Genomic DNA, 23,582 nt, shown 5'->3' on the forward strand with positions numbered 1-23,582 from the left:
TTTGCCGGCCGCCGCCCTCGCAAGAGCTCAGGGAATTCTCCTTCAGATTCTCAGTGGTAATAATAAAATGCGCCTATTTACTTACGTAATTATGTTTTATTCATACTTTACGTATTTTAATTATTGGTTTGTTATTGTTTGTTTGTTTGTTTGTTTGTAAATTATCCACGTAGAAGCTGAAATGGCCACTGAGCACCGCGTGGCGGGGAGACGATCGCAAGACTTCAGGGGATTCTTTTTTTGTTACCCTGTTCTTGCTTCATTTTTGGCTACTCGTTTGGACCACTCCATGTTCTAATTTACTCTACCCAGGCTAGTCGATGTTGTTCCCTTACTCACAGTGCCTAAGTGGAGCATTAGTCAATAAGCGAGCTATCCTTTCAGCGTTAATGCTCCTACTTCACACACTACTAGGTGGGTATATTTGAAGGTAAGAAACGACCGTTCAGTTGTCGGGTTGCGTCATCGGTTACAAGAATAGCGAAGGAACCAACTTTTGTACTGGTAAAGTATGCAGGACAATAGTAGTGGACCGAGTGAAGAACAGTGAGCAGTGAACCACCCTTTGTGAAAGAATCCCAGGGATGTGGCCCCGAACGAAAGCCGGACAGGCATCGAAAGACTTAGGCCAAGGCGTTGAATTGCAGCGGCTAGGTAATATTTTCTAGTAACAGAAGAACCGTGGCAATGCAAGCAAAAAAGATCGGTGGTTGCGCTTTTGCTTGAAAGAGCACAAAAACCGGAAAAGGTGAGACCGGCGCCTGTAAATAAACGGTAAGCTGGGGTATTCTACATCTGATGCTGGTTAACTGTAGGTTCGCACTGACAGGACTCACAACCGTGGATACCAACTATGAGCTAAATAAGCGTAGCTGACAAAGCACGTGATACCACCTCTCAGTACTCTCCTTGGACATTAAAAACTGCGAAACCTTGCTTCAGCCGCGAGAGATGAAACAGGATAGAGTTTCACAGGAGGGCCTAAAGATCTGTTTCTATTACATGACAACCCAATTTTAGCCTGGTAAGAAACGCGTACGGAATTCGCCGAGCCCCGTTTTCGCTTTCGACTGCGTCGTCCAACCAACCGTCCACTCGGACGTTCGAGCGGAGCTGGTTTCAGAACGCGATGCGTGCACGAGCAGTCCGCGTATGTCTGCACACCTATGGTTCTGCTTCCTCTTATAAAAGGTGGAGCCGATGTCCTTCATTAACCTCTACAAGGTGGTTTTCGTGAAGTTGGGCAAGTCGTCGTCTTCGTTGACAGCCTTTCGCACACTGTCCAGTGCTTGGATCTCCCTCTTGGCGTACATGCTCTGCACTTTCAGACGGATGACATGGACTGTGAAGCTTTATTGTTTGACGGTTCGCGAGCTTAAAATCTTCGCGTCGCGAGGTCTTTTCTTTCGAGACACCAAAGGGCAACGCAGACGCCCGGAGCGCCTTCAATTTCGCCACGGTACGGGGAGATACTCCGGTGTCCAAGTCGGCCATCCTTAATTTCTCGAGAGGGCGCGTGTCGTCGGAAGCGCTTAAAATCCTGCTGGCTGGTTTCTGCGGCGATCGGGTCAGAGGGGTCCAAATAGTCTGGGTGCCGGCCCACTGCGGTCTCCCGGAGAACGAGAACGTGCACGCCGCGGCTCGAGGTCTAACCAACCGAGCCGACTCCGACGATTCCACCGTCGACGCGCACTTGTTTCGCCGGTCGGGGCGGGACAGGCTGGTATCTTATTGGGACATACTAGATCATTACAGCCTTGAAAGAGCGAGATACCCTCCATCACACAGAACTTTAACTCTTCCACCACACAGAACTTTAACTAAGTGGCAATCGGTGGCTTTGCGTTTGCTCCAGACCAACACGTTCCCTAACCCTGTAGCCTACAGCCGCTGTTACCCGGGGCTGTACACAGCTGAATGCAAAATTTGTAAAGGCAGAGCGAACCTCCAGCACATGGTTTGGTCGTGTCCCATCAACAGTTAACAGGTACAGCAGAAAGGACGCCCTCTCTTAGACATTAGAACAGTGGAGCAGTGGGAGACCGCGCTGCTCAGCTCCGATCCCGAAGTGCAAGTCGAACTCGTCCGGATGGCTGAAGACGCCGCCGAGGTCCAAGGACTCCTGGCTGCCGCCTAAAAGAGGGAAGAGGACCTAGGAGGATCTCCAACCTCTTCCTTTTCCCACCGGGCACAAAATAAAGTTGTTCTCTCTCTCTCTCTCTCTTTCTCTCCGGTGTCCTCGCTCAAAACACTCAGTACTTCCAGCACAGATTTATCCGGGAAACGCATCCTGGTACGGACATTTGCAATTACTTGCTTGGCGTTTTTTGACAACTTTGATGTGCAAACACTCGAAAAAAATGCGTACAGGAGAGGAGAGGTGGTCGAAGCCGCAGAGCTGGACGCCATTTCTTCAACGCTGCCCCAAATAGTAAACAAAACACAGCGGCCAAGGTCGCACGGAGAGCGAAAATCTGATACGAAAGCGACAAACATAAAATGCAAACTCGATAATTCGATTCTTTTTTCGGCAAGACGGACTTTTTTTGTCAAGCTGATCATAAATATTTATGCTTGAAAGTTGCCGCGAACCATTTATTGTTTCAGGCTCACCGCAAGCAACGCAGTATTTGGTCGCGGACATGGTCGCGGAAGTACACAGCGCAAACAAGAGCGCTAGCTTTGACAGCGTTGCTCTTGATTTATGAAACGGAGTATAGACTTCGGCGCAACAAGCGCGTAGCAATGCATTCGCCGTACGCCGGAGTGCGCCGATTTTACGCGCGCTGCGGCCGAGCTACGTCTATGCGCGAGCACGTCGTTATTACGCGCCCATGTGGTCGGCCCTTCTTAACGCTTTCTCATTCAAAACTCGTAAAGAGTGCTTACGTGTCCCCAGGCATTTTTGATGAAGTTCCGTTGCGTCAGCTATGCGAAGCACGCAAGTGGTTCTTGAAATCAGAAATACTTTCCCAACCGCATTTGTCTGAGCCAGTTCTCTACAGGTGCAAGAAGTGACCTAAGCACATAAAGACACATTCTGATTAATGTTTACATCGCTGGTGAAATTATTCAATGCTTGTTTTAATATGGGATGCACCTATAGAATTCATCGCTTTTTTTCTTTGATGCGGCTGAAATATTTGCATCTTCAAAGGCAGAATATGTAATCCCAGACTGGAGTATACAATTGAATATTCATTAGAATCTTTGATGTTCTCGTTTTAAGTGCGAATGCACTTTATAAGCGACCCCAAACTACTGCGGCGAAACTACTGCGAAGCGTTGCTTCAGAGCTCCGAAAAATCTGACGTAACTCCGCGGTGTTCAATGGAAGTCGATTTTCACATGAAGCAGTGGAAGGCCAAACCGAAATACATGCGTTGTCTGCAGCCGCCATTGCAAGCGTTTCGCTCATTAAAAAATAAATAAATAAAACCAAGTAGAATTGCCGGCTTTGCTGCTCAATCTAAACTGCGCGCCCGCGCCTTGTCATCTTATCGCGAGTGGGTTTGGTGTTCCATAGTTCTGAAGTTAGAATGTTCATGCAGTATCGGACAGGATGAGATAAGAGGCGCTACCCAGACACGAGCTAGAGGGTAACGTGTAACAACTTGGCCGATATCTGCGGCTTACAATACAGGAAAGCATTTTTAAGTGCGAATGCACTTTATAAGCGACCCCAAACCATCCACCGCCGGCGGCGGCGGCGGCGTCGGCGGCGTCCGCAGTGCTCCTCTATATTTAAGAAAGAAACAGCATCCGGCGCCAGGTTTCGATCCGAGGACTTTGCGGCCGCAGCGCGACGCGCTACCGACTAAGCCACGGAAGCCACGCTGATATCAGTGTGAGTAACGCGCCTTATATCTTTAACGCATTCAAACTACGTCGTCAGCGGCGTGCGTTGGCGACTCAGCGGCGTTATAGCGGCTTGATAACTGCGTGGTGTACACGTGATACTACAAACCCGATGGAAGAGATGGAAGAGAAGGCGGCGAGGCGGTGGGCTGCGGGGGCCGAGCGCAAGCGCCGCAAGCGGGCCGACAACCGTGCATTCGCACTTTCACATTCTCCCCCTCGGGGAAATGCGGGGGAATTTTATTAAAGTCTGGCTTCATTTCCCCCCTCCTCTTTGCATGTGAACATTTCTTGTACATGATTCCATGCATACATGATAAACATTGCTAATGTACTGTTAAAGTAACACTTACTTTCATGCTTACCGAGACATCCAGAACGAGTACGACGCTCTGGGGGAGGTCGTTCTTCCGCTGTTCCTCCTGGAATGTAACTTCGATGCGCTTTGAGATATTGGGACTGGCTATGCTGAAAGGATGAAGATATAAAGACGCCGGCGGTCGCAGTGTCAGCGGCCTATAAATTAACAGCACTTTAATTCTACCTGTTATACAAAGAGAACGGAAGAGCGCTTTGGAACGCTTGAGGGCCATCCTTAAAGGAGCCATGAAGAGAAAATACAACTTTGTTTAATTTGAAAAAAACTAGAATTCAGTATCTCACTCAGCTTCATTACAGCCACAAAAATTGTTTTTTTAACGAAAAAAAAGCAAGAAGTATTCAAAAACTTTCAAATTTTGCGCCACAGTGACATGTTATGAGCAAGAATGACGTCATACGGGCCAACAATAAAACATAATTTTCAGTGCGTTAACTGCACGTTAGCATTCAAGTGATGCGGTCAAATGGAACTAGAGGCCCCATTACAGACGTCCAGTCATGTGTCGTCGCGGCAGGTCAGTTAGGCGGCCGCCAATCGCACAAACAAGGTTCCGTGACGTCATAGAAAAGTTGCGGGAAATTGGCTAGGGGGTCGCGATTGCTTCACACGTTTTCTTTCATACCTCCGTTATTTGTTCGAAGATTGCGATGATATTGGCATCATTGTTATCGGGACTAAGCAGTCTTTCTAATAAACCCAACTTGTATTTTGTCTCCATGGCTCCTTTAAAACTGCATGAATTTTCTTTACAGACATTAGCACCACCGATATTCAATCAATTATCACCAGTCATCTCAAACAGTAGTCGCTTACGAGTTTAAACTGACTCTAAATAGGGTTCCTGACTCTAAATAGGCCTTGAGTTTTCGCTCTTTCCTCGCGCCTCAAAGCGCTGTGGATGCTACGAGCTGATAAACTGTGAGCAAGACAACCTAAAGACACTTGCCACGGGTCGTGCGCTCCAAGATTCGCGCAGCCATTAGCTCCATTCGATGGTGGTGTACGGCTTTTTTAAGCATCCTACGCGCATGCTCCGCCTACTACACTCTAAGAAATCGGGGGAGCAGTTGAAGAGTCCAACCGTCATTGTACTCTTGCAAGCGTTGGTGGACTCCCCTCGAAAGCTGCGGGGAATTGGATGCAATGCTCGCTCCCCATGAGGAGGAGAGCAAAACTGACCGCGTACTCTTCTCGTGCGCCGCGGAGTGCAGCCCCAGTTCTGCTCCCGCACCAGTGAAGAGTAAACCTGCGCATCGTCTCCCATCTCCAGTACGAAGAGTAGAATTGCAATTTCATTCTTGTCCAGTGCGGGAGTAAGCATGGAGATGCACTCCTGCCATCTGCGCACACCAACTCATCAGCGATGTTTTATTTGCATACGAATATATTATATAAAGCGGTTGTGTAAAAAGCGCCCGATTACTTCTGCCGCGTATTCTAAACGTGCAAGAATATGAATTCGTGTAACGATTGCTCGCAGCGTTCAGTGGCGGCAGGCGGCAAACCGAAGGAACTAATCTATGGACCGCTGCAAACGGTCGGTCTGAAAGAGTTTGATAGACGTACGCTTGTCCCGCGCCTAGTCGAGCTAAAAAAAAACGGATTGTAAATCTGAGATCGATTCAGAAAAATGGTGTTGCAAGAAGTGAAGTCCGCGCTCTTCTGATAGCTCAAGCTGCAAGCGCAACACAAACCCGACCCAACAACCGTGGCTAGTGTCGCCGAGATAGGCATGTACATACGATAGCTTTTATTAGGTTAAATAAATGAAATCCGTATACATAACGGGTATTAACAGCAATATGGGGCTGCTGGAACTCAAGCGCCTTTGTTAAAAAATGATGACCCCCCCCCCCCCCCCGCGGCGGCGCAGGCGTGGATGACGATACGTAACGCGTCATACATCCGGGGGATCAGGTAACGCGAACCGCCCGAGCAAGCGCGAGAAAGGCACCATCAGCGAGCCACGAAGTGCGCGTGTTCTGCCTCAACCTACACAGGCGGTGAACCCGCCAAGGCCGGACGGGCGACTTACAGGCCGCGCCAGACCGTGATGTCAATGTGCTGCGAACGAAGTGGGCTTTCAAGCAGATGCTTCGTGCAACATGGGAAGTTGGACCTGCCCTTATCGTCATACTTGCTTCGACACAGTATACGACGCGTGTTGGCTAACTGCTGGCCGCTTGTGCGTCAGCGCGACATCATGCACACGCGAGCAAGTCGTGTATTCGTTCATTTGTGCGTGCGTGCGTGCGTGCGTGGTACTAGTTTTTCTTTCGGACGAACATCACAGCGGCGACAGCGCTGAGGCCGATTTCGGAACTATGCGCACTGTGTAGCGATGCGCGCGCTATGGCCGGACTGTATCCGCGGCCGTCGCAGGCTTCGCGCCTTGAGCTTGGGATCTTTCGCAGCTATTACGACCTTGGATTTATCTACCGGACGAAGAAACGCTGGCGGGAAGTAGAGGTAAGCCATTAGTTAACCTCGTATTCTTGTCTTGTGTATTTAACGAAGCAGAGTTACTCTCGGTACTTCGGTCCGCGGAAGCGGTTAGTCCTAACGTTTTCGTGACTGATTTTGACCGTTGCTTAGTTTTGAAGGGCGGCTTTTGTACCCGTGTGCAAACAGCGTCGATTCTTGCACCGTTTCAATCCCTTTGATTCGTGAAGTGTTGGTATCCTTGCGGAATGTTTTCGCAGGTAGGAAGCATGGTCGCGCGAGTACTCGCAGCGCTACGCTGTACTCTTAGCTCGGCGGCTAGGGTTAGAGTGGCGGCCGTGCAGTAGCTGTGGCTGCCTGCGCGGCTCCAAAGAATTGCGTACAATAGGCTGAATGATAGGAGCGCTTCTAGCGGGTGGTAGTCACTAAATTACAATAATTTTAGTGACCGCCGCGCGTACAGCAGCAGACTGAAATGCTGTTCAGACAAGTTTTTTTACGTTTTGCTTGAGGGCAGGATGGACGGAAATGGGACTTTTCGGGGCGTACTCACCGCACTGTTAAGGGGTAATTACATGCGTCTAAGGCGATGAGCGACGCGATAAACCTCACTCAGTGTGTACGGCAAACAGGTATTGTGTGCGACACAGACAAGCGAAATTTTTTTACACAGGCCGCTGACGGCGGCGACAGCGGCAGGCGACGGGCCGTCGCCGTCGCGGGTTTATTCCCGGACAGAAGCAGCCCACAAGCGAGCGGCAGCAACGACGACGAAGGGCATTGGCAGCAATGCATTACTTTTTTTCGTTTGTCGCTGTCGCCCACACTGTTTGTTGTACCCATTACATTACTTTTTTCGCGTCGGTTGTCGCCGTCGCTCGAGCGTTCTGATCGTTCAATAACGAGCCTATTGGTTCTAATCAAATGTTGCGATCTGCAGCGTGCATGCAACGAAGCGTACTCGAGAATGAAGAAAACAGTAGCTATATGACCCATTAGCAACTTTTCCACGCTAGTCTTGTGAACGTATAATTGGCCATACGTTGCAGTCGGCTGAGGACAAAATCCAATGCAAATTATTCAGGGATTATAACCTTACAAAAAGAGTTATGTTTCCTTAAATGTTGTGCAATGTTTTTATACCAGGAACGATAGCGGGGTAAACAGTTGAAGCTACGGACACGTAAGCACTAATGGGTTTGAGGCGCAGTGCGTAGGCAGACAGCTGTAGGGCGCGCTGTCTGACATGACATTGGCCAAGTGGTACAATGAGCGTGGTGGCATCCAAGGTCACCACATTCGCATCTAGACTGGTTACTGCGCCAAGCAGTATGGCATTCCAATACGGGTTCAGTGCGTGCTCTCGGCGCAAAAACTAATCTATCACCCAATAAACTTCATTTAACGTTGTCAAACTCGTTAATATTTTTTTCATTGTAGAACTTATCTTTGCTGTCCCCCTCTTTCTGTCTATGTAAGAACCACGGGAAGACGCTACTTGCCCGAAGATTTTTTTTTGTTTTTCGAGAGAGAGGGAGAGATCCCCGAGGCGTCAGCAGCAGTGGCCGTCGCATTCAAGACACTTCTCCTCACACCCTTGGACATCGTGGATGGGTTCACATTGCTGCTGTCTGTGTTTTGGCTGTTCATTGTGTAATACGCTTCAAAGGCGAAGCGCACCTTCTTGCTTCTGTAGACGTTACTTTGGCTCAAGCACGGTGCCCTGGTCGGTACTGTTCTGAAGGCCGCCACCAACATTATGAAGCAGTCAGCTCGAACGTGTTTGTTTTTAATACCAAGTTATGCCTTTTTAAATCTTACTAGCGCATCCTCATTTGAGAACCGCCCGCCTAAAAAACCCAGTGGAATGTTTCCTGCGGTTTCCTATTGTACCACCAAAATATATCTGTTGCAAAGTTGCCGTGTCAATGGCTTTGTATCTTTGTGTTTATTGCACCTTGTTATGCGTTAATAGTAATCCACGCTGAATTGTTTTAGTCCCAGATTTTTCTTTCGCAAAATTTATTTGTAAATTTTTTTATGTGTGCTAAATAAGAGCTGGCTTTTCCAGTCCATGTGAAGCACTCGCTGATGTACTAAGGCCATTTTGTTTTATGTTAATACTGTTAACTATTCTCCCACTGCTGTATTTCTACTGACGCTTTTCGTGCTAATGCCAGTACCTTTTTATTTGTGGATGTTAATGTCATTTTATCGTCATAATTTAATGTTTGTATTTCAGTGTTCTCAATTGCTTTGCTGCATTTTTATTTGAATTTTTCTTGGATGTATCCTAAATAGGCGCTACGTCTTCTGTGGGCATGTGGAGTAGGAACCGTTTTTATGCCGTGATATTTTATTTCCCAATAAATTGCATTTTGTGTTAAATTGCAGAATGAACCGATTGTTGTGGTATTTTGAAAAATAAAGTCTGAGCTTGTTTTTTCTTCTTTTCCATGTTTCAAAATAGCTTGTCCTGTTTTGTTTGCTTGTAACTGCCTATAGTACCATCGTGGGGAAGGGGGGGGGGGTCTAGTAGCAGGCGGAGCGAAAGCACGCTGCCTCGCGGGGAATAGCATAACGCTTTTGAGGCGTCACGAGATGCTTTCCAAGAGAGAGTATCCGAGAACGCCGCCAATAGAGCTTATTTACGCCTAAAGGGAGTGACGGAACGCTGCCTTGGAGGTGGCATTGCAATTCCCACACAGGGTTCAAGTACTCCGCTTCGAAAGCGGCAAGTAAATCCCACGGGGAGTGTTTCGCCTCTCGTTCTGCCGCCACGCGCTACTCCTCGGAAGAGTCGCCCAATGCTTCCAAAGGGAGTGAAATATGGGACAAAAGTTTTTACTCCTAGACAGAGTGCCCAGCACTCCTCGAGTTCTTAGAGTGTACTGGCTGCGCCACACTGGTTTTCGGATCGGCCTTGCTATACATCGGCACGTCATGTCTAGAAAAGAGGAAACGAGCGTTAAAAAGCCAGATGGGGGGCACTGAACCCAACATGCTCGCTCATGGTAATAATTGAAGATCTGCACCAATGACTGGTGGCCCGCTTGCGTTTCCTGTATGGGAAGCTGTCGCGGCGAACAGGTTCCTCCGAGGTGTTGTCGCGCAGAAAAAGCTTAGCATCGCCTCAGTTATTCGGCCACCGCTTTATGAAGCCACGCCGACGACGATCCCCAGCGCCATCTTGCACCGCAATATCAACCCCTGTCACGTATTTGTAAAGTAATTTTCAGCAATAGTCCTGCACTGGCAGGCGGTGACGAGTTTTAGCTGCTGCGGTGTGTGCCAAATGGGGATTCGTGCGCGGTCCATGTCGCCCCGTGCAAGCAGATGCTTGCCGCAGTCAAGCGCGTAGCCTTTCCGCCTTTAGAACACGCCCCATGCTTTTCAGCGTTATTTATATCTTGTAAACGAAGCGCTATATCAACAAGCTCAGCTAAGCTCGTGTGACAGATTGCGACGAGGGACATTCGTCCCAACGCCGCCGGAGTGTCACCGGTGTCGCTCGCGTAGACGCCGCCCGAACCGCCGAAACCACCGGCGGCTTCCCCATGAGCGAGAAACTCTGATTGGCTGCGGCATTTTGCTGAAACCCGGCAAAAGAGGCGCCATAGGGCCGTAGTCTTTGGCGTTAGCAGGGCCATAGAGGCTGCGTCCCACGCGAAATGCTTCCTGGAATGGTGACGAAGATTCACACGTAAACAAGGAAAGAACATGTTATCTAGTGATAGTGCGCTTGAAATAGCGACTTATTTAGGGCCCCCTGGAGGCGTGCAAAGTTGAAAAAGTGAGCAGCAGAGCGCCTGCTTGAAATATTTTCTGAAATTGAAGAAAGAGCGCAGAAATCTCTTGATTTGATTCCTGGAATCAAGACGCGACATACACTCCTGGTATTGGCTTTGCATTTGCTACGGTTGTCTTTCCCCTTGTCCGCGCAAAAATTGCACAGCTTGAAGATTTTCGGCGGGAATGAGATCCCGCGTCCCCTATCGTGAATACATTCGGTGTAACTAATGTCCACCCGGCTCACGACGTAGGCGGCAATATGGAAGTGGCAAAAAAAAAAGAAAAATACTGTGGCTTAGCTCAGCCAACCCTGGAGATGCAAAACGGACGCCAGGTTTAGCCTGATTCACTTCCGACGCTTTGCGCTCTTCCCAAGTCTCCGACGCTAGCTTCGCGGGCTTGGAATTCCGGACGCCCTCCAGTGAAGCAGCTCTCCGGGTGATATCCGGGGTGGTCAGACGCCCCTTGCCGTCAACGGCTCGAAGCCTCCCGCTCCCGCGAAACCCCCAGAGAAGACGGCCCGGCCACGCGCTTATCCATGGCCAAACTCGCACTGACTAGGCGAGCGAGTCAGGTGGTCAGGAGGCGACCCAACTGCGAATAGCGCATACGCCAAACCACCGTTGCACATGCGCCGCGCATGCGCCAAACCTCGCCGCAGTGGCGGCGGCGAAGCTCGGTGCGGCGAGTCACGTGAGGCGTTGCCAAGGAAACGGCGCAGCTGCGGTCAAATAAAGGTCAAATTGCTGACGATGGCGAAACGGCTCAGCTGGGTTAAAGGGAAGCTGAAGCGCTTTTCAAAAAAATTGAGTTAGAGGCGGGTTTATATAGTTCCTCGCATGCTGACTCCGAATATCACATTGAATTTTATCATACATGAGTCCAACCGTAATTTATCTTGCAAAACGCGCGCTCCCGTTTTAAAGACGCGCGCTGTTCGTTTTTGACGACTCGAATTGGTCGCGCGCTTCATGACGTCAAAGGAGGACACCCTTCGGCCGCGCGGGCTGTCGTAAGCATTCGGAAAGATCGCGTGGTAGCGGCGCTTTCCTTTTCCGCGATTTATCTTGCAGTTCAGTGTTTGTACATGTCTTCAAGTTTTTTTGATAACTCCCCGACCTGTTGGTTTAAGTATCTTGGAGCTTGAATTTGCTGTACACGGCCAATAACCCCAAAACAGCGACTTTGTACGTCGGCGGGAGGGTTCCGTCAGAACATTTCCGAACTGGGCAACCTACATAGGGCGTGTCTAATGCTTAGGCTAACATTACGTACTGCCTCAACTGTTTATTCGTATCTAAGAAACCATTTAAATTTAAGCATAGGTAGCGTATATAAAATGTACCAGCAAAGAGCAGGTACGGGCCCTGCGCAACAATGTAGCTTTGATGCGCTGTTAACCTGTATGGGGGGCAGCATTATGTTACCAATACATGCTTAAGCTAATAAGCGGTCTCTGGTTCCCAATTTCCTCTGTTTGTTGTCCCTCCCTTACCCTTCCCTCTCACACATGCATGCGGGCGTGCGCGCGCGATTTTGGCAGCGGCGCTACGTACCGCAATCCCTGCCCTGGTTCGGTCAGTTGCACCTTCCTGTTTGCCGTGCATTCGTTCTCCTAATCTTGTAGCATACTGGTGCCTCCGTAGAATTAGCGGCTATAGTGGGGCTGGATTTTCGCATGTGTGTTGCGCACTCTGCTATTATATAATACGGCCACCTCGTTATAACATTTCAGCCGGACTAAGCAGTTAGATTGTAGTTGGGTAACTTTTGGTAACAATCACCAAAGGTTTGTGATAATAAATCCCTGGCTTGTTGCACCGTTGTTATGTGTAAGCATTAACCACTAATCGGACGAAGGCCTTGTATTCACTCTTCGCTCCTACTTTTTTTAGTCTCATCGTGATTTCTGGGCTATTTTGCTTTGGGGTGCTTACTATCAACGAATATCGCTGAAGCACATGCGAACTTCAACGGCAACGAGTTGCTGTCAGGTTATAATATCCAGGCACACAGAATGAATAGCCCCAAAGACACAGCAGCGCACCTTGTTCAAAGAATTAGGCACCCTTAGCCACTCGAGTATTATGGTACTTAGGTGGTTCGGAGTGGTGTTTTCCCATTCCAGACAAAGATCTTTTTGCAGCATGTATACTTCCGTCTTCCTGGTTCTTTTACTTTGGAGGAATACTATTTACCTATTAGCCGGAAGAGAATTTCTATCACGATTGGAGCCTTGTGTTAGTTTTGCTAAGCGTTGGGTTTTTGAGCTCTGTTCTTAGTCCCACAGCGAAAGACAACCGACGTGTCCAAAGAAACAAACATTTCGTGAACAAATATGACGTTTTTTCTGGAAAATGAAACATCCCGGAACAAACTCAGTGGCTAAGGCGTTGCGCTGCTGAGCACGAGGTCGCGGGTTCGGTTCCCGGCCGCGGCGGCTGCTTTTCCGATGGAGGCGAAAAGCAAAAACGCCCGTGTGTACGAGATTTCGGCGCACGTTAAAGATCCCCAGGTGGTCAAAATTAATCCGGAGCCCTCCACTACGGCGCTCCTCATCGCCTGCGTTGCGTCGGCGCGTTAAACCCCACAATCAATCAATCAATCCCGGAACAAAGTACAGCAGTATTCACCATCCTTCCTATATCTATCAGATACGAACATTCATGTCCGTCGCTGTCAAAAAAAAAAAAACGCATTAGAGCGTTTTACAAGGCATCCAACGTAGGGTAGTACTATATTCTTTGTCATCAAGAATCACCACCTCGGCTGTCGCTTTGTTATGTTATGAAACATCCCGGCATGGTAGTATTCCCCTAAGGAACACGGCGCGGTAACGGAGGTCTGCTTTGGCATTCGTGCATACTTTTTGAACACAAAAATTGCCCAAGTAAGCACTATCGAGGAAAAAAAAAAAAAAAAAAAACCCGAATGGCATTCTCCCTGTAGCGAGCCTCTTGAGGAAACACGGCGAAAAGAGCGTGACACAGATGGCCGCTCCGGCCGGAAGTTCAGCTATGACGTTTCCCGGCCAGTTTTCGCCTCCGCTTTTCTGTCTTCCGGCATCGCGCGGCGAGATGGGGGCGGAGCTTCGGGCCACTTTTCTTTGCGTATTGCGCCGCTTCTATTGCAGGTATTGCGAAAATATTTTGTACTGGGGAACTATTCTATGTATACTTGCTGCTGGTCAACTTTTCTTTTAATTCTAAAACCTCTTCATCTTCTCTTTAATAAAGCTTTGCTTTAAAAAGAAGGGACTGTGCACTGATGCCGCCGCGAATCAGCGCTGCCGTGGCCTTCAGAGCCCCGCGTACGTAGTCCATGCCTAAATCTGGGGCGCTAGTGACGAAGGGCCGCGATTGTCCAGCAAGAGGCGTTACTGTCAAACAACTCGACCTAAGCACCACGCGAAACAAGGTTTTTCCATGGTAGTTGGCGGGAACGACTACTAAAAGCAGCGAGGGCGAAAAGTTTTTTCAAACTTACATCGAGTCATCCTAGTCAGCAGGTATCTGTCGCACCCTAATTTCGCCAGTTTCAAATTGGTGACTGCCATAGAATGCAACTATCAATAAACGTTTGCGCAACATTGGTTGCTTGTGCCTTGTCTAGGCCTGCAGCAATCGTCGCCGACTGTTTAAACTTTCACAGCATTACGTTTCTTTCTTCGGTACCCCGAAGCACATACCAACCGAGATCTTCACGCGCTCCCGCACACACGCACACGCACATGCACACAAACGCACCGTGAAAACTGCCGTCCCGTTCTGCTCAATCAAATAGCAAGTTTAGGTGACCATTTTTCACGGACACCTCAGCTCCGATAACAAGAGGGAGCGCCGTTGCGCATGCGCGGCGCGCTTGGCCGCGAACGCATTGGCTCCGGTTGCCCTGAGTGCTCCGCCGGTACCGGAGCGGACCGTCGAAAACGGTCAGACAGAACTGTGTATTATAAGAAAAGGATTTTATTTATTTTACTGGTACTGCTGTCCTCTTGCACCTACACTATTAAGGCATCGTAACATCTCTTGGCACTCTGCCGGGCGGAAAAAAGTACGAGAGTCATTGCATGTTTTGCTCTCCGTGCTTGCTGGCCGCGCAGCAAGTTGTTTTTCTAAAAAGGCCAGCATCGATCTAATGTTCCAGTCACTGAAACTTCGCTTTAATTGTTCATTGTGACAACTGGTAGTTAAGTACCGCACTGATGCCCGCTTACCTTCTGAAGTCAGCGTTCGAGCTGATCACCTCCCACGTTGACCTCTCGTTGCAGAGGGCGTTCTGCTTGTTAGGTGCCAGTGGATTGTGGCGACAGAGCTGGCTTACCTGCCGAGACAGCAAAGCCACAGAAGAAACTAAAACTTCACAGCCAATCAGAGTGTTCAAATGATAAGTAAGTAATGAATAGTCCCAATTGTTGTCCTTGAGAAAAAAAAAAAAGAAAATAAAGGAAGCTCACACTGACGCGTAAGACTTGAAGAAGGTAGTGAAGCTGTACGCAACCCCCCGGCAACAACAACGCAAGCCGCCGGCAACAACAACAAAAAAAAAAACCTACAAGGAAAGGCAGCCTGCACGCAATTGCATTTTCGTTTTCTTATCTTCTTTTCTTATTTATTTTCACATATCAATATAGCGATGTGGAGTATGAACAGCGTGAACGAATAAAAGGCCGAAATGAGGATGGGATAGAGGGGGAATGTACCGCTCAGAAAATTTCAGGGCGTGTTCTGACACCAAAACACTCCACCCCCCCTTTCCTGGCTAAGCCCCTGGCCCTGATACATAAGGAAACAACACCACACGGCAGCACTTTGAACTTACCGTAAATGGTTGCACTACAACAATAGAGAAAAAAAAAATACGCTTCGTTTAAAAGATCGTATAAAGGACTACCATATATAGAAAAGCACGTGATAGCACATACGGATGAGAAAATACAGTGTAACGACATTTGTTCATTGAAATATATGGGACTGAATTACAATACAATGCAGACATAAATTTCACGCTCACTCTTGGCAAGTGGAAGCAAAAAAGAGGCAACGCACGTTTGCGATGTACGGCATGGACATGACAGAAGACTCCACTGACTGATCTCCAGGTTGTCGACGGAAGGTGACCACGCAGTCTTTTTCGAGCCGACATTTACTGTCGATCCTGCACCTTCCGCCGGTGGGCGAGCGAGCCACGAAAGCCATCCTCTCCGAGCAGGCGTTGAGTTTAACCTGAGGGGAGAAGTAAACAGTTGAATACGTCACTACGCACGGAAATAAAAAATGGCCGCGTATCCGCTCCTCCGGTTGCAAATGTCGACGAAAGACGATAGTCGACTGGCGCCCCTGCCAAGTAAATGCCTCCCTTCTCTTTCCCGCTCTCCGCTCGTGCCGTTCCTCTCCCGTCTCCTTCCTCTTGAGGTAAACATGCTAGAGGAGACGCGCGTGAGTCGAGGCACACTAGTATACGTTTATAAAACCATGTTGCCCTACTCCACGAGCGTTCCAAGCGGAACATGGAACCTATATAGTAAAACCTTTCGTTACTGTTGTAGTACGATTCCTTACAATGCCACCAGGAGGTATAGTAGCGCGGGTAACAGCAGGCGACGGAGTGAATTTTTTCATGCAGTTGATGTAGTATCTCATCTGCTATCGCAAAAACCAAGCATCTATAAATTTTTAATGAAGGAACACCGCAAATATCCCTTGTGTATTGATTTTATGCCTTATATTTGCGTAATGTCTTGTTCTTGTTCAACAATGTTGACAAGTATGAACATTTCCACCTGACTTAGATGTTTAGATTTGGCTGTGAGTATATAAAACTATTGCGCAGCTTCTGTTTCACTTTGACAGGGTGGCAGAATCGAGTCACAGACAGGCAGACTCTAAATTGTTTGTATGTTCATCTTTGGTCTGCAATCAACTTGAAACTTTGTGTGTTTCTGTAAGTGTCTGTAGCTGGGAGCCTTCGGGCTCTTTTAGCTTTGTAGCAACAGGCATTGCACTTGTTTAATTGTTTCTGGTTGTTACGTTGTATCGTTGATACCAGGATTTTTTTCAAGACTGGCAGAAAGACCAAAATTTCTGCGTTTAAGTAGCCGATGAAAGACTATCGTCTTTAAAAGGTGCACACATTGTTGGAGGGCAAATATGAGTGCGGAAAAATTCTTCATGCCCTAAAGATACTCCCTTTCTCGCGCAGTTTACGTTCAGAGCATATTTTGAGACCTTGCCTGTTTAGCACCAGTGTCGGCGACATCGTTAACATCTTCGCTCAGTTCTGAATGACGGGGCCGAAAGTTGAAGATCGACGCTTGAGCTTAAAGGGGCACTGACACAAAATTTTGAAGGCGAGACAACTTCGGAGATAGATTGGTGGGAACACATTTACATCATCTGCAAAATATCAATCGGTGAATACAGCCTAGAACATATTTAAAATCAATTTTAAAGTGCGCGAAACGCAACCGAGCAGCCAGCAGAGGACCACGCGCAATCGACATCCCGGGGATATGGTGTAAATAAACAACATCCAAATTACGTCACGAGTTTGTGTTTGCCGCTTCCGCACTGCCGGCGTTTTTCGCCGGCTCGCCCGGCTCGCCGCTCCAATCGGAGGGCCGGAGGGCGGAGCTTCTGCTCTCAAGAACGAACGACCCGATCGTTGGCGGCGGAGGCGCCGTGATTTCGTCAGCTCATCGGGCAGCTGCGACCAAAGTTCTACAGCGATTCCAGGCACTCTGTTTCTATTACTGTTCATTACCATTGGATGCGAAAACGCGCCGAAGGCACGAAAAGCCCACTGAGCTAGCCGCACGGTCGCTGTGCAGACGGCGGCCACGGCCGCGAAGTGGCCCAGGCCGGCGCAGGTAGCTCGAGTGATAGCTTGTTACCGCTGCACGAAATTGTCCCCAAGTCCCGACCATGGTGGCTTACATGAGAAATGAGTTAATGATGCGATGGCGGGTTGCATTAAAAATTGTCATCTGCACCGCTTACGAGAGAGGCACTCGAATATCCGCCGCAGTGCTAAGCCGAACACATCTGTAGGCGGACCTGTAGGCAGACCGGCCGGCTGCGCCCAGCGTGCGTCTTGCCACCCACCGTCTCGAGCGTCGCGCGTCGTTCTTTAGACGCGGTAGCATTTGCACTCGCAGCGCCTGCGTCACATCCACGGTCGCTTTTTAATTAGGCGCCTCACGAGATCAGTACGTGGCGGCATTCGCAGAAAGTGCCGTCTATGCGGATTCGACAGTGGTACGGCGGCTCTGCTCTGTGATATCCCTCCGACGGTCACGTGGTCAGCTTTGTTCACACAAAATCCACAAAATCCATCGTTTCGCGGCACTCGCTGAAACCGAAACTGCGACTGGCCGCATTGAAAATGCCTCTAATTAAACAACTGTCGCACGCTGAAGCAAATAAGGTTTCTACAGGTTATAAGTAGGTCACTAGCTACTTATTGCAAAAAAAAAAAAAAAACAAGATGCAAAATGTTTGTGTCAGTGCCCCTTTAAAGGAATTCGCCGGCCCTTATGGGAATCTTACTCATAAGGGGATTTGTGAATTCGCAATGAGAGGTAATATGCCGACAAAAACAAGACGAGCGGAACTGACGCCAGTTCTTCCCGCCTCTCCTGTACTTTATAGAAATCTGCGCTAACTTTTATGGCGGTTGCTATGAAACAACTAGGCCCAGCCGCAAGATTGATAAAGCTATGAATGAATCGGTAGTACAGTTGCGGGCGTGACGAGTACAATTGTGAGGTGACATTTTTGGGAGGAGCTCTGAAACAGTGGCGCGGAATGGGCAGCCCTATTCCATTACACTTCGATTCTGAAAAGAGAACTTGCCGGAATTTCCTTCCTTTCAATTTCCAAGAATACCAAAACCTTCCACATTTTCACCCTAAAATCACCTGGCAGTTCAGTTCCATTCCTCTAATTCCTCAATGTAGAAGCTGATTTTCGTGCCTGAATCAAAATACCGATCATCATCAGCCTGTGTACGCCCACTGCAGGGCAAAGGCCTCTCGCATAGATCTCCAATTATTCCGGTCCTGTGCTAACTGCGACCAATTTATCCCCGTTAACTTCTTGATCTCATCTGCCCACCAAACTTTCTACCACCCCATGCCACGCTTGCCTTCTGATCCACCCTTAATGACCAACGGTTATCTTGCCTTCGCATTACGTACCCTTACCACACCGAATGAAGTATCGATTCTACTTGATAGAAAAAGTGCTCAACAACACAGATGAAAGAACAGGCAGACAAAACGGCGCTAACTCGCAATTATGCTAGTTCCCTCCTAGTTTTAACTCGAAACTAGCAGTTGCGAGTTAGCACCATTTGTCTTCTTTTTTCAATCAAGATAAAGGAAAATGTTGCCTTTTTACAGCCAAGCAGTCTATGGCTAGTTTCGGAAAATTTTTCGCGTCCGCACACAGCGGTACCTCATTTTGCTTGTTTGTTTGAAGTAACACTGGCCGTTCAATTACGGCCGCTCTCGTTACACTGGCACAAGTCGGCTAATTTTCTTGCGTGTGTCTTCTAGATTCATGCAATACTGTACAAGATGCATGCCGCGAGCCCCCAGGGAACGTTTTCAGAGATGATGCACAGCTTTCGTTTTTTTTTTCATAACGAAAACTAATTAAATACCACAAGCCTACTCGGACTTCCGGATGTTCATTTCGGCACGCACGCTCTGAAGCGGTTGCGTCAGGTGTTCTAAAACTCATTTATGCGTCAGCCACAACGTTCATTTTGACAGAACCCTTTCGGTGTGTGTGCCCTGGCAAAAAGATACATATGGTCAGGCAGTTCGCCCACACGAACGAGTACCAGGTAGTGGTCGAATGTTGACCAGTACCTGATCAAAATTGGAAAATAAGGATTTCCGTCCTATATAGCGGTGGTGACCCAACTTTCAAGCCGGCGAGTAGAGGCTTCATCAGCAATTCGTTGTGTTTATCCGCGCACCTCTGGCACTGAGGCGATGTTGATGACTGATTGGTTATGAGGTTTACCGCGCGGATTCCACACAGGTACGTGAGGAGGCCGGCCGTAGTGGAGGGCGCTCCGGATTAATTTAAACCACCTGGGGATCTGTAACGTGCGCCGACAACTCGAACACACGGGCGTTTTCGCTTTGCACCTCCATCAGAAAAGCGGCCGCCGCGGCCGGGAATCGAACTCGCGTCCTTGTGCCTGGAGCGATGTTGCTTGCATGCAATCTTTTTTTTCTACAGATATCATCACGAGTGCCAGACAACTGGCATGGTTACCCCGTGTCGCAGCCAGGACAACAGATCTCCGTCGAACAGAACGAACGCGGAATTTGTTCTTTCAGCGGGAATCGGGGGAGGGGGGGGCGCCGTCCTGGTTGCAGTAACGTTCTTCTGGTGACTTCCGAGCCAATGAGCCTCTATGTATGGAGGGAGAGGGCGAAGTAAACCGTGCACCGCACCACAGCAAGCTGTGCGGGATACGACCTTCGTCGCCGGACTACGAGGTGAAGACACGTGAGCCTAGAGGGAAGGAGGGGAGAAGTTAAGACGGCGCGGAGCCACATCATCATCAGCTTGTCTGCGCCCACTGCAGGGCAAAGGCCTCTCCCATAGATCTCCAATTGTCCCGGTCCCGTGCTAACTGCGGTCAATTTATTCCCGCAATCTTCTTGATCTAATCTGCCCATCTAACTTTCTGCCGCCCCCTGCAACGCTTGCCTTCTCTAGGGATCCACTCTGTTACCCTTAATGACCAGCGGTTATCTTGCCTTCGCATTACATGCCCTGCCCATTTCTTCTTAATTTCTACCAGTATGTCCTTAACACGCGTTTGTTCCCTGGCTTACTCCGCTCTCTTCTTGTCCCTTAATGTTGCACCTACCATCTTCCGCTCCATTGATCGCTGAGTCGTTCTCAATTTAATTTGAATCCGTTTAGTCAGCCTCCAAGTCTCTGCCCCGTAGGCGAGTACCGGTAAGATGCAGCTGTTATACACTTTCTTCTTCAGGGACAATGGCAGGGTGCCATTCATTATCTGAGAACGTGAGAACGTGAAATATGGAACATGGTAATCCCCAGAGCGAACTAGTGCTGGGAAAACTCGCAATGAACACAAAAAACCACCACCCACCAAGATGTGCTGGCGTCTGCTACCGCTGGTGAAGCGTAGGAGGGGGAGCACCCTACAGCGGTATTTCCGCACGTCGGAGACCAGCGGAGTTGGGCCGCGGCCACAAGAAGCGAGAGAGGAGTGTGGAGCAACTTCGGAGCCCATTCCATCTCCATCCTATTCCGCGCAAAAGGCGCCTAATTCCATTCCCATTTCATTCCTCCAAGCATTCTCACCACTCCATTCCCATTCAGTTTCGGGGTTGCGAAAAGGGGTGAATGATTCCGGCGTCATTTCAATTCCGGAATGGTAACTCCGCAATACTGATCTGAAGCGCCAGTTCATGTTGTTGAGCGGCGTCGTAACCGAGCGAATGGGGAGCGCGGGGGAGAATGGGTGACGGTGATCACGGAGGGGGCGCAAGGAGAAAAAGGGAGGTAGGTAGAAGGGAAGCATCCCAACGAAGGCATAGAATTCTGTATGGCGAAAGAGTGCAATTGAGCTATAGAGTGTACTAGTCTAGTTGAGCTTCCGCTAGCGCCTTGCGCGGCGTCGGCGTTCGCTTCATCGGTAAGGTATCCTGCGAACGCGCTTATCGATACTATGGTATCGAGAAGCGCGTTTTTGGAAGCGCGATATTTGAAACACAGCGCTGCATCAGGCCAGGCCTGTCTGCGGCAGGTTAGAAATGGCACCAAACTCTTCTGCAACTCAATGTCTCCTTCAAATTCTGTGTTGCAACAACGAGGAATGTCCCCAGGGGGGTAAAGCGAGCTCCGAGACCATACGAATCGTGGGCGCTGACATGATACAATTACTCCGGTTGCCAGATCAATTGTATTCAGCCCTCTAAAAAGTTGTTCCGTAATTATTTAACTAAAACAAAGAACTGAAGAAAAATATTTACAAATAATTGCCGCAGTAATTAAAACTAGCTCTATAAAAAAAACTTTGAGTGTAATTAAGCTTTAATTAGCGAAGAAAGAGTAAGTGCGTAGTTCAGTTTTGGTTTCGACTTTTTTTTAAGTGTGCTAGAAAGTGTCGAAGCCCTTGCGCCTGACTTGCGCAGTGTGTGTGTTCAGTCTACAGCTCAGATCTGCGTGCGTGCAAAACGTGTACAACTGGTACAACTCGGATGCACGCGCTTAGCAAGTGCCTCCCCGGGCGCTTGCGAGGCTGTCATTCGTTTCTTCACGTTAAGCACCCTATCTGTTGCCCCTGAACTGACGCCGAAACAGCGATTCCTATCTGACCTTGACTACCGCAAGTTCACTACAGGCTACGGAGTGTCAGCCAGCGATCCTTCCCGTTGGAAGAGAAATAAAAAGATCTTTTATAATCGTTAAGTTCCAGTTGTTTTATTCATGGAACTTCTTACAGCTCTCCGTGTTTCGAACTTCGCGCAAACGTTCGTGAAGGTAGAACGAAAAAATAGGTAACGAAATGCGGTTTCTTTTTTAATCATTTACAATAAGTCAATGTTCTCTCCTCGCGCGCTCTTTGCGGCAAATTATTGCCCATTCAGTCCCGCAAGCTTTCCCTTTGAAGTGGTGGAAAGCAGCTAGAACTTGAGGAATACAGACAGAAAAAAAAATTACGCCCACCTCCCCTCGCGGGAACCCTGGTGTGATGCGACGCTGAGGGGGGTTCAAGCGCAAGCGGAGAGCAACCGTCGACCGAAAGGCCGCCGGAGAGCGGCACACCGGCTCTCTCACTCCGCCGGTGGGCGGCGCTGCGCGCGGCGCAAGCGCGCTGTGCGCATGTTCAGCGCCCTCTCTCTCAGCGGTCTCCTCTCCTTCGGACGCGCTGCGCATATAAGCGGAGTGCCGCACTCCGGCCGGTCTCTCAGTCGACGGCCGTCCGCGCTACGCTTGCTCTCTCTCTCTCTCTCTCTCTCTCTCTATATATATATATATATATATATATATATATATATATATATATATATATATATATATTACCCGACGATTGCTCACGTAATTCGAGTAATCGACCCAACGGAAACGCACAATGGAACCCCTTCAGCGTCGCATCACACCAGGGTTCCCGCGAGGGGAGGTGGGCGTAATTTCTTTTGCAAATCAATCCAGAGAGCCAGGACGGTGTTGCCCTGGATTTCCACAAAAACGCAGATTTCACGAAAGGAAGATTTTAATCATGATTGCGTAATTAGGGATAATGGGTCCGACAACATTTTGAAAAATAAAGAATAATGAAATATAAAATTTCAACAAAAACCAATCTGACAAAATAAAAAATATGCATATTATACATCTACCCCCAAAACCGAAGAATGAACGAAGAAGGTCATCCAAAAAAAAAACGTTCAAGATACGTATAAAAATAGCGAAAATGGCGAACCGTGGAACGCCCTGCATTTGCACAAAATGCCTATTTGGCGGAAGTAACACAGGGCCGCCGACAAGAGATGCTCTCAGCGTCGCATCTAAAAACACCTCAAAATCGCCGCAGGTGGGCTTCACCGCAACACTGCTGAACGACCAATTATGGTGACCTAATTTGCACCTTTGGTCACCAAATTTGCACCTTTTAGCCTTAAAAAGAAGGGAAAATACCAAGCCGATAACTGACCCTCGATTGCAGCCGCGCAGAGAGCACGGCGGAGGGCGAGCGGAAATTCGAGGGAGGGTAGAGCGTGGTGTCGAACGTGACACAGCTGCTCCCTCCGCCAGTCACGTGGACGCCGCCAGCCGGCAAGACCCCGGAGCTTCGTGCACTTATTTTGCACAAGTTCTCCACTTACCGCGCATAAGTAGTGTTTTGTTTCGTGCATCCGTGCCACACAACGAAACCGCAACACATTTTTCCATCATATGAAGTTTCCCGCCCACCATTTTGTCTGCGTGCACATAAAAGTTTCATAAAGGCGGCTCCTACAAGGCTTCACTCAACTATTTTGCAAGTGCACTGATCTGTGCAGCGTGTAATCTACTTTCTCCCTTAATGCGGAGTACGTAGTTGATAA

General features: G+C 48.8%; 1 protein-coding gene across 1 annotated transcript in view; it reads right to left on the minus strand.

The window, feature by feature from the left end:
• Window positions 1–23,582, minus strand: part of LOC144168012 (calcium-activated chloride channel regulator 3A-1-like) — a 95,049-nt gene that overhangs the window by 52,064 nt on the left and 19,403 nt on the right. The window contains exons 4-6 of the mRNA XM_077697108.1: window positions 15,523–15,699; window positions 14,691–14,797; window positions 4,212–4,326 (exon numbers count right to left, since the gene is read on the minus strand). Coding sequence (XP_077553234.1) covers window positions 4,212–4,326; window positions 14,691–14,797; window positions 15,523–15,699 — 399 coding nt within the window. The remainder of the gene's footprint in view (window positions 1–4,211; window positions 4,327–14,690; window positions 14,798–15,522; window positions 15,700–23,582) is intronic.

This window comes from Haemaphysalis longicornis, unplaced genomic scaffold (assembly GCF_048455015.1).
Source record: "Haemaphysalis longicornis isolate Haplotype H1 unplaced genomic scaffold, Haemaphysalis longicornis Haplotype H1 scaffold_2, whole genome shotgun sequence".
NCBI classification, from domain to species: domain Eukaryota; kingdom Metazoa; phylum Arthropoda; class Arachnida; order Ixodida; family Ixodidae; genus Haemaphysalis; species Haemaphysalis longicornis.